This window comes from Anopheles nili, chromosome 3 (genome assembly GCF_943737925.1).
Source record: "Anopheles nili chromosome 3, idAnoNiliSN_F5_01, whole genome shotgun sequence".
NCBI lineage: Eukaryota > Metazoa > Arthropoda > Insecta > Diptera > Culicidae > Anopheles > Anopheles nili.
In genome coordinates, this window is record NC_071292.1 from 56,726,412 (window position 1) to 56,744,397 (window position 17,986).

The following is a 17,986-nucleotide window of genomic DNA, read 5'->3' on the forward strand; positions in this document are numbered from 1 at the left end:
ATCATTCATTGCTGCCGGCGGTGGCGCCGGTGACGGGTTAGAAAGGCCGACCACTTCAAGTGCGGTGCAGTGAAAGGTGCACTGGCTGGGGTGACTGGCAAGAAATAGCGTGTGGCAGCCGGTCGTAATAAATTCATCATATTTTGAGCCACCGCGCTGACCGGTAGGGAGCTTTTGCTGACACTCTTTCCCCCCCTCCCCCCAAGGAGCGACACCCAACCCGATTCCCAATCCTGATCCTTCGTGATGGTCTGGCATGTGTTTTGCAACACCATCAGATGCAGCATGTCAAAATGCTGTCAGCGACTGACAGCAATTGTGACGGTTATCTGTCACCGCGGTCAAGGGTTATGTTGGTACAGCTTTGTACGGCACCCTTAAGGGTTTACTGAGAAGCACCATTGCGTTTAACTGCGCAACGTTGACACCGTTTGCGGATGGATCAATGCACGTAGATGAATATTTCAAACGACCGGTTAGAGTGCTTCAGTTGCCCTTTTTAAGACGATGGGAAAAAGAAACATAATCTCACTGAGATGCTCCTAAACAAGTTCGTTATGTTTAACGCTCCCTGAAACACGACTTGATGGATTCATGTTCAAGCTGCAATGTGGTCTTAGATTCGCCAACATCATTCATACCGATCACGTTTCGCTAACAATCATTTTTGGTCGAACTCCAAGGCAGCTGCGGGACGATGCTCAACACTGACCAGGCGCCTCCATCGTACGTGGAAGGCGTTACAACGTGCCATCGGACAACACCGTCACCGTCCGGACGCTCGCAGGGTTTGAGCTGAAGGGCATGAAACAAGATACTTTGCATACTTGCCTCCTCGTGCCGACTCGGGCACGCATCGGAGAGCATTCAATTTAGAGTGTATTGCGCGGTACCCGGCCGGGCCGTTGAATGGTGTGATGGATCGTAAAGTAACTGTCTGGAGTGAGGCAGGAGAATGGCTGTCGTCGTCGCCGAGCAGACGAGCGAAGTGAATAACAGCTAAATTCTCACGAATCATCCAACGAAATGCTTCGGCCGTGCTGTGAAGAATCGTCCATGCATCCCGTACGATCAACTTTACTTTCCCGACCGGGGGCTGGAAAATCCCATCCGTGGTGTGCGCGACACCACGTAATCACTGGCGCTCGCTGTGCATCGTAAATCTCTTGAGCGAACGAATGCGAAGCGAACATTGAACTCGAACCGTGCTGAAGTTTCACAAGGTTCTTCGAGCAAGTTTTAAATGCCATCGACTCGGGAAAAAGGCATGCGACATGGCACTTATAATTTATTTAAAAGTGCGTACAGGCGTTCGAAATCCCCGAGTAGTTTATTACTCTTCCAGTAACAGTAAAAAAGTGCGAAACGAAAGCTTTGGGAGGGAAAAACTAATTTGCTCGCTCAGATAAGTATGTTTTTTCAAATTTCCAATGCCATAAAATGCAAACGGGTAAATAAATCTCGCACAGTCACGCTCGATTATCGAATGGAGTGTAATTAATCACGCGCTCGTTCGGGTCACCAAACAGGATTCTCATTTCAGTGATCCTTTCCTTTCCTTCTTTATCTTTTGCGGTCCCATGCACGCCAACCATGTGTTGAGTAATGGCTGGCGTAATGCATTCATTATCCGCATTTACTTGACGCCCTCGTTTACTCGTGGAAGCGTCCGTTTTGTACGACCACCGCCAGTACGTCCCGCTCGTACGTCCGAAAGTCAACTGATGGTAGAAAGGTGAAGAAACTCCCACGGATGCCGTGCGATGTGGCGTACGCTTTTACGGTCTCCACGCGAGAGACCACAAAATCCCTGCACTGCAAGCAGAGCCGTCACGGCGTGTGCCCGGAGAATCCCGACATGTACAGCAGAAGAAAGCTCCCGCACCAGACAAATGTGTCATCATTTTTCTCTCGGTCTCTCACTCACTCCCCTGGCTAAGAAATACGGTCACCCTGGAAGCTCAAATGCCTCGGGGCCATACGGTGCGATCGAGAAGGGGTGCTTTTTATTTCGAAACACTTGCCACACATCTAAACCCCCTCACGTCGGTCGTAGCGAAGACGCCAACCCACCTCTCGGTTGGCGCCGCTTGCTGCGATTAATGCGCCGAGCCTTCACTGTGAGGACGCCAGCAGAGACGTTAATGACGCGCGCGTATCACGCCGGCGATGTTGACTTGACGAAATGCCAAAGACAGCTTCAACCCACAAGTGGAAATATCGCCACCACGCTTGCACCAATCGTGCCCGGGGCGAGGTTTTGTGGCCGACGTCGGGAGGAATCTTCCTTCGCTTGGAAAGTAAATAAATTCCATCCCGTGGGACCACGGCCCGGCCCGTGGCGTATCGGTTGAAGTTGCTGCTGCCCGCAGCTACAGCAGCGTTGGCCGTCGCAGCACACACACGCACGAGAGCTCTCGCATTAGGACGTTGATGGAAATGCTGGTATTGTGTGGGGAACGTAGCGTTCCACGTTCGCCACGGTATGGTAGAGAAAATTCCGGGCACAAATCTTGAGGTCCGCTCCCCGAGGCGTTGGGGCGTGCTGGAGAGCGAGTACGTGAGCGCACCGAAAGCGCCGCGTTGATGAAGAGTGGAAATGCTTGTCTTTCGTTGCCTGTGGTGCTGTTGTAAAATACCCTTTAATTGCATTTTCTCTTCGGTGGCTTCCGGGGCAAAACAATAAAAAGCGTGTACCAGCTCGATGGACACGCTTATTTGATACCGCGGAACGAATGGCACGGACCACCTCAATCAATCATGGCCAGAGATAAAATCAAATTAAATGTACCCGACACCCAATTACAACACCCAGAGCAACAACAAAAAATATGCTTACGAGGACTGGAATTAAAACATGAAACGAAACACACGTAATTATGCTAGTAAAATAACACCTTTCAGCACGTTTCGAATACAGGCTCAACCAGAAGATCGTGTGCATATCAAAGAATATTTAATTATCATTTTTAGTGTCGAAAAAGCTCATGATAAAAATGTAGAGCAGTCATTGCTAAAGTTACAAAAACTGATATTCCATCAAAAGGATCGAAAAGAGTAGAACACACAGCTGATGTACAAAGAAGGAGAATTCAGTTTAAAAAAGTGGATTTGAAAATGGAAGGTGTGGTAGCAAAAAGAGTACCGTATCCGTGCCCCACACTTTATAGAATGTAAATATCCTGCAACACGTCACGGGTTATTATTTACGTGCTACTCATTTGCATACGACCGTTTAGTTTGCTGTTTTTTTTTATAATAATAACAGGATATTAGGTTTCGAGCAACCGCGAACACGCCGTGCGTGAGGGAAGGGATTGTATTTATCGCAATTACGGGAGCCATTTGCATAATCGTGTAATGATGATTTGATTTAGCAGCGGTCTGACTTCAGCCTCGGCCTGTGCGTCACGGATATAAAATCCGCATTGGAGATGAAATTAAAATTAGATGCATTCGAACGGGCATCCGTCCAATGAAGAAGGTCACCCACGCGGAACGTGCTCCGAGCTCGATAGTAAATTAATAAATGCAAGCAAACCAATGCAATTATCAATGGCTTTTGCGGTATGGTGCGTGAAAATTCAATTTCAACGATAACAGCTCAAGCGGGAAGGCATGCAGATTCTAAGCGGCCACATTTCCCGATGCACTTTCCCCTTCGCTTTCCCTTTGTTCTCTCGCAAAAACCCTCCCACCGTGGGCGGGAAAGTCATCAATGTCGGGCAAATTGAAGCATCGATGGCAACAAGTCCTTGGTAAACCGGCCCAGGGCATGAGGCTCCGAAAGGTCGTCCTGGAGTGGGGAATTGGTTCCAATCAAACCGACCGTCGGTGATGCTGCCGAGGGTCGGGATTTGAAGTGTTCGAGGGGGTGGCCGGCAAGTGGGTGCTTAGTATGCATTAGAAGCCCACAGCGGAATATTGCGATCGAGTGCTTATTGATGTTTGCCGCCGGTCCGTCCGGTCAGCTATGTAAATACGAGTGATAATATTATTAATAATGGTTTCGCTTCCCGATCAGGCCCACGATTGCTTTTGGTTGAGTAGCTTTGATCTGCCCTTCGGTACATCGATGCGGTTGCTGCTGCTGACGCTCAAGTGCCGCTCGGATGCAGATGTATTGCCACCCCTTTGGCGTGCATCGATGCATTAGGGGTTTCGTTGCAAACGCACCACACCACAACACGATGACGAACATGACCGCCACCGGATGCATTCAAACGTGTGGTCCGGCCAGGAGGAAAGCACACCTTTTGTTTGTGTACTCGCTGTCACATAAAACTCGATTACCGTACACTCATTACTATGCAAATGGACGAAGGGACGATCGATGCTTTTCCAATCGCGGCCCTTTTCACATCCTGCCCAGCGACAGTTCGGTTTTGCCTGTTTCATTTTCACATTCGCTCCTCCGTCAGTCAATGCAGCCGAGCAGGTGAACGCCGGGTGTTTGTGGCCAACATTGCTTTGGGAGTTTAGAGAATGGGAAACGGGCGCCAGCAACATAACGCGAGCTGACCGCAAATAAAACCCTCGGCCTACAAATTCCTCTACCCCGCGAGTGTGTGCAACGTTAGCACGCGAGGAACGTAATTCGATTTTTCGATCCGAACCTGAACCGGCCACAATTACTGCCCACTCGTCGGCATTAGCGCGAACGTTTATTTGCCGGCGAGCTTAAATTGAGTTTGCCGCACATACGCGCCAAGATTTATGCTGTATTTTCGTTGCTCTGCTCCGTTTTCCGAAAGCTTTCACCTAACCAGGTCGCCGCTCATTATCACATGTATTTTTTTTTTCGAGGGACACTGTATGTTATGTCCTCACCGTGTGTTACGCATGCACCGATTTAAATAAACGCCACATGGACGAAACACATTAACGGCTGCGGTGCTTAACATGCTGTCACAAACCGCGTCTACATATGTACGCTAACATCTCACTACGAGACCAAAGCACACAGCATACGCGTCATAACAGAACGAAGTAGGCGACGACCAACCATCGGGGCCATCTCCCAGGACAAATCACATCCATCAAACGCAACCGTTGTTTGAGCGATTGTATCAATGTGTGTCTGGGTTGGATTTTTTTGTAGTTCTCTCTCCCCGTTTTGTGTTGTTCCAATTATGTTTTGCTGGCGCTTGTTTGGACGAGCTCCAGCACATGTCAACACAACGATGCAGTGGAGCGGATCGAATTGCTAAAAGCTGTGTAAATAATTAGAGAAATGGCCAGCCAGCATAGCTCCGGCAAGAACACTCTCCGTTGTATCGCTTTAGTCTCTATTTGTGCGTTTTAAGGTTGGGAAAATAGGGCGACATGCGCTATATTGACAGAATTCTGTGTTGTATTGGAGTACGTTATTACCGTTCAGAGAATATTAGTTTACGACTGAACTTATCGCGAAAATAAAACAAATTATTAACAAATGAAACATAAACGGGGGTTTTCATTTACACGGAAACACTGCCCCAACATGAAAGCGCTCTCACAAGCCGGTTCATTAATCATCGCAAAGCTTGCAACTGGATAGGGTTGGGTAATAAAATCGAGAGAAATTGCCACAATGAAATATTAAAATATTATTTCCATGTTATTTCCGAAACCGACATCCCTGCGTGTTCTCTCCAATTCGTTGGATTGTTGGTATCATTTTCATTTCCCACGTCGGCCGACGCTTGTGGACGGTAGGGATAAATGGGGACATATTTCGAGGCCAGTTCGCTTGACTGCCCTGGCTCCGTGCAATACAGCTGTACGTTCCCGATAAAAGGACGGTTATGAGTTTTATCCTGGAGTGGTTATTTTTCATTTTACGTTTGCCTTCTTTTTTGTGGTGCTGCTCGAAAAATATGCAATTCCATGAGGACATTTATTCGTACATTATAATTAAAAAGAGAGATATTACAAATGGCTGTAAAAGATTACATTGAATTAATTTTATTTGAAGGCCAGAGTTGACTGTATATACATGTTTTTTTTTCTTTTAAACTGCTATTTATCTTTAAGCCTATCAATTGTGTTGGATTAAAAAAGGTGTGATTTAAAACGATGCCATATTTCTTTAACCCATGCTACCACGTGACGTGCTACCGAATATAGTTTTTTTCCTGATACCAATTACTAGCTGCCTTACCTATTCTTACTTAAGCTTCGTTAAAGTTTCACTGACCAGCCGGAGTATCCTTGCGCTTTAATCGGCTTTCTTCTTCATCATTCCCATCGTCATAGTCCTCTGGAGGTATAAAATCCGGACTCGGCCGTCGGATCCTGCGATTAAACAGCATCGCCAAAGTATCCCCAACGAAACCCACCGCGTAGGGTGGCAGCCTAACCAACCGGGATGCCCTCGTGATCGGGGCGCACGTCGTCGGAGGCGTCTGCCCAAAGACGGGCTCCATCAGCAGCCCCAACAAAACCAGCACAAGCCAAATGATGCCACTTCGCGCAGTACCCATCCTCCAGGTGGAACCGGTGGAAAATGCTGCCCCGATGACAATGTTGCACACAATCCCGGACTAAGAACGACCACCGTGCTACCGTGTTGGCGTAATGAGATCGTCTGCCAGCCGGGTTTACTGTTTCTACTCTACGGAGCAGCGAACGCTTGTTAGCCGGAGGCCACCGAAAGCTTCTTTTTATAACAAGCTTGAGACCGAGCCGGACTCCCACGGTATCGATCGTAATTCGAGATTACGGTTGCATCACCGACCAAGGGCACACCTGTCTCTACACGACGACCCGTCCGATGCCCTTCGGGACCGGAGGTAAATTCAATGAAACCGGCAGCATAATGATCGAGAAGATGGCATCCCCGCGCACTCTCTTCCCAGGGGCACCAGAACACGATAGCCTCATCCACGCGACGCGATAAAAACGATACCGATCGCTACGGAGCCCTCAGCGACATTGTTGTCCTTTCTCACCTGCAGGCGTAAGATGCGCAGGCGTAAGTGTACGGTTGCTTGGCTAAAGCGATGGCTCCAGTTTCACGTCATCTTACGACGCCGGGCGTAATCTGTTTCTTAATTTATCACATCACCATCGCCACTGGTACCACAACAAAAAGCGGCACGCCAGCAAACAGTCGTGCGATCTGTAAGGCGGACACGCTGCCGAGTGCTGATCGGTCGAATAACCATTTACTAATTACCGTCCGACGTGAAACTGGAACCGTATCAGTCAACGAATCCTCCCGTTCTCCATCCGGGTGGGTTTCGCAGGGCGGGTCTAGTGCCCAACCGAAACGGTCACAGGAAAAACAGACACAAGAACGTGGTCCTCAGGTGGACGTATTTTGCCTGACAACCATCATTAAATTACGGGACTTTTGTTACACGGTGTTTTCTTCTGTGCTTCTTCACCCGACGCTTCTGGCGCCCAAACGGACGGTGGTAGTGCTTTTGTGTTGGAAAAACGGTCCATATCCTTCTTCCTGCACATTGTCGACGGTCGGTGGCGTATAATTTAAAGCGTGCGAAGAAACAGTGTCAGCGAACAAATCACGCACATCCGCCCCGGGTCGCTGAAAAAAGGGGTTCGCACCATCACGACCACCCGTTCCAGAAGGGCAAGTTTTCCATTCCTTTCTTCCTTCGACGGGACGGGACGAGAATGGCATAACACGCTGGCAAGGAATGGTTTGCTTCCGCCACGCAAATGCTGGGACCGCGACCCGCTGGCGGCGGTTAATCATTTCGATCGCGGTAAAAGACAAGCGAAAACCCTCGCGAAACACCGTTTGGTGTACGCGTTGATTGATGATGGATAGAAGCGCACAAAAGAGCATAAGAGCGCGTCATAAAACTCGGTTTACTGCGCACAACGAAACCGGCGAGCCGTCGAGCCTGACAGCAATTAGAACAATTCCTAATTGGAAATTGATTGCTTCATCAACGGAGGAACGCTGCACGATTTCGGTGGCACGAAGGAACAACCTGAACCGGTTGGTACTTTGAGCGTAAGGTCTTCGTTTCCTTCGTGTTTTTTCCCTGTGATTTGTGGTCCTTTGTACCGATCATTGATTGTACAAATTTCTACGCTAACCGGAAACAGGAAACACGGAAACGCTTACCGAACCGGTGACTTTTTGGCTCATGGGCAAGTGCCTGCCCGATGGTGGGAATGGTGCGCTTGTACGTGTTAATTTCTGTGGCCTAGTTCGATTCCTAAAGGCGTTAGGTACGACCTTTTTTGATCAATGATGCGTGAGGAAAGCAAAAGCAAGGGAAAGCGAGAACAAAAAATACGCCCGGTGTAGGAAACACTTCAACAAAGGTTCTGGAATAAAATTAGACACCAATAAGCCCATTAGCAAAAGCACCACGTCCTCGAGAAACAATCGAAAATACGATGCCTTCCTGGTTCGGGCCCTCGTCCTTCCAGCACGTTGGACTATAAAATTAGAGAAATCATAATGTACACCTCTACGGGCTTAAATTCACTCAACTCTGAAAACTTCACACGGAAGCCGCATGCCGATCACGTACGGAAAGCAATTGAAAGTTTTTCACAGTTTGTGTGGCTCGATCCCTCCAATTTTGATCCTTACGCGAGTACGAGGCTGAGGTGAGGTTTTGGTACCGGTTGTGTTTCGCTTGCTGCCGTGTGTAGTAATATTTAAACGAGCTAAACATTTGGGAAACTGCCGTGAACGTTGCTACTGAATGAAGCAAAATTTCTCAAAACATTATGTATTCGTTACGTGGAGGAGCTATTTTCCATGACCAGATGGTTCCAGAAACAACAGCAGGAACGTAAGAAGTTTCGCAAATTCATCAAAATTATGCATTTTCGCAGGAAAAAATGTTCTTTGCTCACAGCTACATTCTATCAAACGTTACAGCAACAATGGTAACGCAGCAAAATACCGAATATTTGTAATGCAATTTTCAATCAATATTCGCTTAACATTGTCAGACTAAGAACGTTTAATAGGTGCCATTCCTTCCGACGGCTTCTTTCGCACTTTTCCTTTCGTCGGACGAACTTCAAAATTCAATAAAACGAACCGTTAGCGCTCGAGCTGCAGTTTGCTAAATCCAACCGCTCCTGCCAGTGCTACGCAGCCAATTTGCTTTTTTATCACCTCTGCAACGGTCGGTGCAGTGCCATTGCAACGAAGCCGAAGCCAACGAGGTAACCCTCAGAACTGTTTCGGCGCAAGTGTGGATCTAAAAATGGCACAAAATATCAAATACCCTCGCCGGAAAATTTTGCGCTCCGCTATGGGTGCCGGGAATGCTCATGTTTAAATTCATGACGGCAGAAGTTGCATTTCAAGCTGCACGCTTGCTGAGAGATTGCCAACCCTCACCGTCGCACCGAGTTTGCCATCTTTGCCGCCAGGATGCACGAATGGAAATCCGCTTTCCACCCGGCGAGCTTGTGAGATGTGCCATTTTCCACTGGTGGCTGGGTGCGACTGGGTGGTACATAATAATGAACAAAACTCATGGTCCCGCTGGAAAAAGTGACTACCTACCGCTGCCAGCTGGGCTGGGTGCTGGAAAAATGGCTTAGCGAAAAAGGAGCTGCAAAAATGTCTCCTTTTTTTCTGCTCACTCCCACCCGACGAAAAACGGTATATTCAAATGTCACCCGACAAGTTTTCCGACGATTTCTTTTGCATACATTTGACAAGGATTCGCCTACTGCGCATCGCAAGAAGCACCGGTAGCAAAATGGTAATTGTTGCATCGTCACGCGTTTTACCTTCACCGCACAATGTGTGTGTGTGTGTCCGAGGTGAAAGCTTTGGGGCTGGAACTGTGCTTAAAACTTGTGTTCAAGCAAATGTACCCTTGTTTAGATTCATAAAAGCTGCGCTAGCGGTCGTAAAATCACCCAAAATTATAACGAACTTCGGGAGCTGTGATGAAAAATTAATTTGATCCATGCTAAATCGAAACCAATCTACTAGACTGCAAATTGAATCGCTTCCGAAGCTAATCGGTACACCGGAGAACCAAAATTCCTAGCCCCGTTCAGCAACACGGTACGAACCACTATCGCACGTGACTTTTGGCACTCCTGGCGTTAAAAGGCACACCGGTTCCCATCGGCAAGGGGGGGGGGGGGGGGAAGCGATTTATGGTTCATTTTTATTACACCTATCCGGGGGGAAAAGGCAAAAAGTTATGCGCGAGAAAACCCCCTAGCGAAACCGAAAACGGGTGCCACGTCTAAGGCGGGTGGTGCAATTTTAAAAGTCAACTTCGGTAGAAAAATCCCACCCATTGGGAAAAGCAACGCGCCGGCTGTCCGCCACGTGGTGCGCGTGGGTGGGGCGAAAATTGAATCAAAATGAATTCCCTCAAGGAACGATTTTTGAACTACATTTTCGTCGCACGACCGAAACGAAAAATCGCTCCCGCAAGGTGAAGCGTGAAAAAGCTCTTAGTTCTGCTAATAAATTTTATGAATTTATCCTCCCCAGCTAAATTGCCGAAACCTGCCGCACTCGCTGGTGGTGGGGCGGAGCGTGAAGGAAGTGATGTTTTTTTTGCCCCTTTCGAAACCTTTCCACATTCACCGGCAAGGCCACATACGGTAAGGGTGTTCCCGTAACTCGATCTACATGTTGTACCGAACCGCACGCGCGGAAGGATACGTGCGGTAACAAGATGATGGAACCTCGTACATTCTTCAACCCGCGTGCCAAACGGCCGTGGGGCAAGGACTTGTAAGCCTCTGTCTACTGTCTACTGTCCATAAAAGCACGAGTAGTCTTTACCTTGGGCAGGTGGGAGTGACTCGAAAGCAGCTCGCTACTCGTTATCATTCAGCGAAACGTGAGAAAACGTGACACAACGCTTTTTCTAGCTGCACCTTTTTAGAACACCCTGGTAATATTATATCGCCATTGCATTTCCTTTCATAACTAGCTTTACCTACATGCCCTTGTTAGTTGATCGATTATCAGTGTGTTATTAGTGCAGTTTTATGAAAGCTTATTTGTTGCTATTTGTTTTTGTTTTTCTTTTTTTTTGCATTATGTGTAAACCTTGGTGTCACATGTTATTTACCTTTACGAGACATTGATTATTATCAATGCACCGGAGTCAACTCGAATTCGATGTCTGCGTTCCACAACAACTTGTTACAGTGTGTGTGTGATGCTCCTCTGGTTGACCCGAAGACGCGTCTGCTACCTAAGGTTGATGGCCGCTTCAGCACCGGATGTGGTTGATGGCGTGGGTTGAATGAATTTCGGACGCAATTAATTACACTATTACACTACACAATAATTACACTATTGAAATCACGAAATCATTACACTTCACAAAATGCTTCGAACCAGGAATACACCAAAACGTAGGCTAATATGATACGAAATAGCAACTTTCGACCCCCTTACTGCCCACTGGAACATGAACATCAGCACAATTGCCACGTGTTGGATTAACGATCCCGTTATCCGTACCTAGCGTCGCAAATTTGAGGCTGAATTTTGCACGCAAGATACCATTGGTAACCGGATTCGGAAATACACGAAATAACTATCACACCGTATATACACGAAAATAATACACGAAATAACTATCGATGAAGTAGCCATTTTTGGGCTGTTGCCACGTAATCACACTTTATGTACACTAAATTCACACTTTTATTAATTCACACTGTATCACTTGTCATTTAATATCGGGATGATGCTCGATCTTCGATGTAAAACACTTTCGGCATACTTTTGGCACTAAGGAATCGATTTCCGCGAGTTTTACGACATTAAATGAGCGTGGCTAGCGCGTTGCGTCCAGATCCACGCGGTTTGGACCTAACTTCTAGCCAGCATATCGATCACTAAACCACTGGCGTGATCCCATCTCGTAGGCGGGAAGCTACCTGACGCGATGGCACTAGATGACCCTCTCACGCCCACAACATCACAGTTGCTGTAGCCTCTGCGCGGAGTGGTTCGCGCATCCACCCACTCTGAAGGATGAGCTACGCTACAAATACTGATGAGTGGCGCTTATGATGAGATGTTTTTGATTTTCGCCAATTGCCAATTGCAATTGCATTATGCCAGATTCTGATACTGTGTTTACCATTAGTCTAGGTTGGCTATAGACTTAAATTTTTCCCACACCTTTTGCTTTTGTTTTTACCTAAGCCTCCACTTTGAAATGTACTTAGAATACCATACTGCACTATGTATTAGAAAAGCATAGTGTATCTATTTAAGGGTTTTTTTTTCAAAAGTATGTTACACTATCCTAGCACAAAATTTGGGAGAGAAAAATACTTCTTGTAAAAAACACGAAGCTTGAAATAGGCCACCCAACAAATCATTTATTCAATTACCCATCTGTTAAAACCACCCGTCCGATTGGGAAAGAAACACGTCTTCAAAAAACTCAAGCAATAATAGTTACGTTTTCGTGTTGTTTTCTCGAGTGGATAATCACCCATCATAAATCTGCAGTGAGTTAAATTGCCTCTTTTCCTGCCGTCCTGCATAGGAATGATTTATGCCCAATTTCATCGGTGACATCGTCTCATCTGGCAGCTGACCCCTTTCAAAGATGCTTTTCCTTGCACCTTTTCGGCAGGATCTCTCTAAGCCGAAAGTTGATCTCTTGGCTTGCCGGTTCTGGAAAGCGCTAACCCATAGCACCGATTGGTACCGATCGAAGCCGTAGCACATCAATCAGAAAAGTCCATAAAAACGTCATGCTTATCGGTAATTACCAGCCAGCCTTCCAAAACGCCTCAGTTCATAGACGAAACGGTCTCCCAGTACGGAGTACGAAACCGTTTACGCCATGCTAGTGACGATTCGAATGGCTAATAAATCTTCGCTTACGAGACTCCGTACAGGTCGGTCGATACGGGCCGTTTTGGGCAAAAACTCAAAACAACGCTTCAATCGTTTCGTCGCATTTCAATTGTGCTTCCCCGTGTACCAGGTTTCTTTGGGCGAGATTTTCCAATCCCATGCCCCAAAGGCTAACACCGGATCGAACACCAACTTTTGCTTTCGATCTTTTGCCACCACCCGGAAGCGGTTTGAAGTTTGTCTGCCACGGCAAATTTATCATCATTATAGCAGGGAAAAACGACTAGGAAAACGCTCGTTGGTTACCATGGTGTTGCTAAGCGCGTTCGAATAACAGGATCAAGCTTTAGCTCCGGGAAAGGTCGCCAGCCAACGAAGGGATTGCTTTTCGTGCTTGTGTTTTCTCCCGAACGCCACCGTTGTCCTCCGGAGTCGCTCGAACAGAGCAACCGGCTGAAGAAACCCATTAAACGGCTTCGAAGAACGGGGTTTTATCTGTCGCATTTTAAATTCATCACGGTTTCAATTGCTGCTTGCGATCCGGTACGGTTGATCCTTTTGGGAGTCATAACGCGTCCGAAGCAATCAAGAATTCCATACATAGTTTCTTACTTTAGCTCGTTGGCCACACAACAGAAAATGTCACACTAGTTGGGATTTTTTTTCCATTTCATTCGTTGACGAGAACGCAACTATGCTCTTTCTGGAGCTGTTGTGTCTCGCCTGTGGGCATGATATGTCTTCATTTTTGGTGAGTTGGTTCGTTTCCAACCCCTCCAATGGATCTCATTTACATAGAATCGATGTTTTATGAGACGACCAGAGTTTCGGTTTCTTGTACGTCTTTGGAGTACGAAAGAAAGCTTGCAATGTATTCAATTTCGTCTCGGTGACTGTCTTCTTTTAAGCTGCACCAGAACAAAACACACACACGCATTAGACCAGCTCAGGCAAATGATGCAAATGCGTACGATGGCCAAAGCTGGTTCGGAAGTATTTCATCACAATGCTAGGACGAAAAAATGCCCCAGCATTGTTCGTACCGTGTTGCGAATGATGATATTCTATTAAAAATGAAACACTGAAATGAATTCTTGTCAACGCTCTAGTTATCCGGCCTAACATGCCAGCTCCATGCATGTTTGATGAAAACCCATTCGATCTCCTCGAGTGCGAAAGACGGAACGAGAATCAATTCTCTCGCTCGTACAGCTATCCACGCGACGGGTGCCGCTTGCAGGAAGGACACAATATCCTTCAACAGTGGCGAAGCAGCCGTCCCACGCCCGGCGGGGCCACGGATGGATGGTCCAAATGCGTTACCAGCCGGCAACCCACTGCGACAATGGCAACGATAAATTGCTTCGTTTGAACCTGAAATCGTAATGAAAACGTAATAAAATATGTAAACCCCAGCACTCGGGCCCGACACGGGCATCGGGATGGGTGGCCAGCTGGGCGGTGGTATAGCGAGGGCAAGGGCTCGATGATATACGCCAACATGCTCCTGTTGGGCACGGATTTTCAGCTGATTCGACAGATACAGAACCGGCAGTCTGGTAGACTCGTTTGCCGTTCGCCGGTGGAGTGTTGTAGCAGCAATGAATATTCGATACAACAGTGATTCGTAAAAGATAGCAAACGTCTCGTGGCCGGATGTTGAATTGGTTATTCATTTTTAAATAAATATGCATCCCGTTAGTGTTTATTTTCGCTCAATCGCTTTCCCCATGTCCATTTGAAGTGCTTCGTTGCTTTACTTGTGGTGTGGGTGGTGTGTGAAAAACTGATAATATTTGATAAAAGATGTAATCAAATGATTTGACAATATCATTAAATATTCTTGCACTTTTATGTTTCAAATACGCTTTCATTAAATCACTTCTGATTTGTCTACCTTTTATTTAAAAAAAAACTTTTGGTAGTACGCTAATGGACGGCAAGTGATTAGAAGAAAATTTTAAACGACGCTTCCACGATTTGTGTTCCATTTCCCTACGCCACTGTTAGAGTTTTCGGGCAATACTCGCGTTTTGGCACCGGGAAACGCACATTTTCGATTCGAAAAGCAACAAATACGATTGCACATCCACCACGAACCACCCGAACCCGGTCGATGTTGGGGCGTGAATATAAATCAGATAGCGACCGAGCAGCTCTATCTCCTTTGCGCCGCACCGGTTTCGCGAAATCCGGCGCGGATTAAGGGGCACCATCAACCGGATGGGATAGGATAACACGCGGGAAAATGGCACACCGTTTGGAATTTCACCTACATATTTCATGTGAGTTTTCATTTGAATGGAAATGCAATAAATATTAGGCGAACGAGTTATCCGCCTCGGGGCTTCAAACGATCGGTGAGTGCGGTAGGATGCACGAAATGTGCAGGAGATTGGAAGGACTCCGTCTAACACCACCGGCTGTACCGGGTGGCACGGTTCTAACCAAAACACGATCCAATTCCATACACGCCAATGCCCTTTTTTTTCTTCCCCGCTGCAACAGCGTCGTTGCTCACGTTTGCTCACGGGATGCAAAATCGAAAACCGTGAAAATGGGAAAACTGTACCAACCGGTGTGGCACAAATTAAACGCCCCCGAAACCGTTTAGTGCACTTTTATTTTCCATTTGTGTGGCGAGAAGTACGGTCGAAAATTGGAAAATCATTTTATTCAAATTGTTGCACCCACTCGGAGGGGGGAGAGCTCGTCTTTTCGGAGCACAGAAATAACAACAGCGGTGCAGGATCGTGGCAGCTAAACGGTTCCTATCGCTGGCGATGCAGCAGGCCGTGAAACGGATCGCAATATTGACGGGTGATTTTTGCTGGCACAAAGCGAGTGAAAATATACCCCACTAGTAGGCTGTGCAGGGTTCCGGGATACTGCGATCAATTATGGGCTTTGTTCGCGATTCGCACGCTATCGGACGATGCCATGTAAAACGAAGCATTTGCGGTGAAGGTAAATACTCGAAAGACCCTTTTGAAAACGTCCGAACGCCGGCCGAAGTTCCAGCGCACGAATCGGACATCAAATTGCACCTTGTGAAATTAACAACTCGTTTGTTGTTAACAAAAAGAGGGCGAATAGGAGATGAAAATTCCTAAAGTGCTACCAACCGGACAGGAATTCTTCATCATCGGAACCCTCGCCGTGTTGACGTCAGCTGAAAACCGGCATTTTCCGTTCGCAGACAACAAGCCGGCAAACTTAAGCAGCACAATATGCGTTTCGCAGCAAGAATTCGTTGCACTACACCCGCGGGCGACCATCGCTGGCAGACAGTGGCGAACGACGGTACAATGGCAGGAAAATCCCAACGAAACCCTCACGGCGAAACATACCCAATTACCAGCGAACGGACAAAGGACCGGCGGTAAATTGATAGAGTGCTACTTTGAAGGTTCTCTCGGGCAATCTTTCAACCGAAACCAGGTCGACATGCAATCGACCGCCCGTAGCAACACGGATCCCCGTACCGGGTCCTTTTCCGCCTCGTGGGCAGCTCCCGGTTTGCGGTGGCACGGCACGCTAGTGCGGAATCAATCGGAACACGACGCCTTGAACTCCGCCGGTAAGCAACCACCGCCCCCATTCGACCCGACGTAATGATCGAAGAAAGTTTCCTGGAATTAATAGCGGGTGTTTTGCAGGACCACTTCAGGACAGTGATGGCGTGCCGGTGGCAAATTGGCCTCCGGCTGCCTCAGGTAGCATGCGGTCGACCACTCGAGTGGTGGAATCTGGTGAACGAACGGACTCACCGTTGCACAATTGCACTACACTGCCACCGCGCATCGAACCGAGAGATGTCCAAGGACGTCCCGCTGAAGGACGTTCCCGTGAAGCACCGGGCACGGATGGTGGTGATTCCGCAAATGGGTGCGAATGGTGTGGTTCCCATCTGTCTCAGCCACCCATCGGGTGGGTGGATGGTTCGAAAAGGCTTCAAAGTCACTTCGGCACCGAAAGTGGCACCATCCATCGGGCTATCGTGGGTCAAACGACCAGGGCAACAGTTGGACGGCGACTCGGTGGAGTGCCACTCTTGGGAAAGCGATCGGTTAGCAACTTTTTTGACAAGTTTGAAGATTGCGCCCGAATGCACGGTCATCAAATGCCAGCAGTGCACTCGGCCGAGCTCCTTAAGCGACGAAGAACCATCGTCGGTACGAGTGGTGCGATTACGCGAAATGATAGCTCTTCGGATCACTCCATGAAGCAAGGTTAAGTCAGCTCGCACCTTAAGCGTTGCAACGCCACAGAAACACTCACTGATAATCCTGCGTTTTGTTAATCCTTGCAGCACTGTACAGACAGCAGAACTGTGACAACATGAGCTCTGAAGCTCGTATCGTCGGTGGAACGTTCGCACGAGCTGGCGATGCACCTTTTCACGTTTCGTTGCGAAATTTAGCCCACGAACGTCGGTACGGTTTCGGCAGTGGTCTGTTCTGTGGTGGATCACTCATTAGTGCCCGGCTGGTGTTGACCGCTGCACACTGCTGTAAGACACCCCCATCCAACATTGGCGTGGTAGCAGGCATACGGAACCGTTACAAGCGATCATCACCGATGCAGTTCCGTCGGGTGTTCCGATACCTGTGCCATCCACTCTGGAACGCAAGAACACTGTACGCCGATATCGCTTTGATATCCGTGCGAGTTCCATTCGCTGTTGGCGTGCCTCCTGAAGGTGGCCTTGCCGCTGCAGTGCTGCCTGTGAAGCTAACAAACCGTGGCCCCGAACCGGACCAACGATGTACCATCTACGGTTGGGGACTAACGCAAGACGGTGTCGGTCCCGCGCTTCATCCCGTCTGTCTGCAAAAGGCCACGATCCGCGTGCTGGAACTGGAACGCTGCAATAGCTCCCTGAGCGTGGTCATAAACGTACCGGACGGCACGCTCTGTGCGGGCAGCTTCACCGGTGGGGTTGACTCCTGTAAGGGCGATTCCGGTGGTGCGCTCGTGTGCGACGGTGCCCTTTATGGGATCGTTAGTTTCGGTTGGGGTTGCGGGCTGCCGCGCTTTCCCGGCGTGTACACCGACGCGTTTTGGTATCGCGCGTGGGTGGAATCGTCCGCTCGGACCGATCCTGCAACGTGGAGCGGTACCGTACCGATGGTTCGCGGCTGGAGCACGCTGCTGGGTGGAATCATAATGTTTAGCACCGTCTTGCTGTCGTAA

At 48.1% G+C, this 17,986-nt stretch overlaps 1 protein-coding gene across 1 annotated transcript; it reads left to right on the forward strand.

The window, feature by feature from the left end:
• Positions 1-16,237: 16,237 nt before the first annotated feature.
• LOC128724662 (coagulation factor XII-like) lies at positions 16,238-17,986 on the forward strand. Its single transcript, XM_053818384.1, has 3 exons — positions 16,238-16,370; positions 16,450-17,022; positions 17,103-17,986. Exons 1-3 carry the CDS (start codon positions 16,238-16,240, stop codon positions 17,984-17,986), a joined length of 1,590 nt encoding a protein of 529 aa, XP_053674359.1.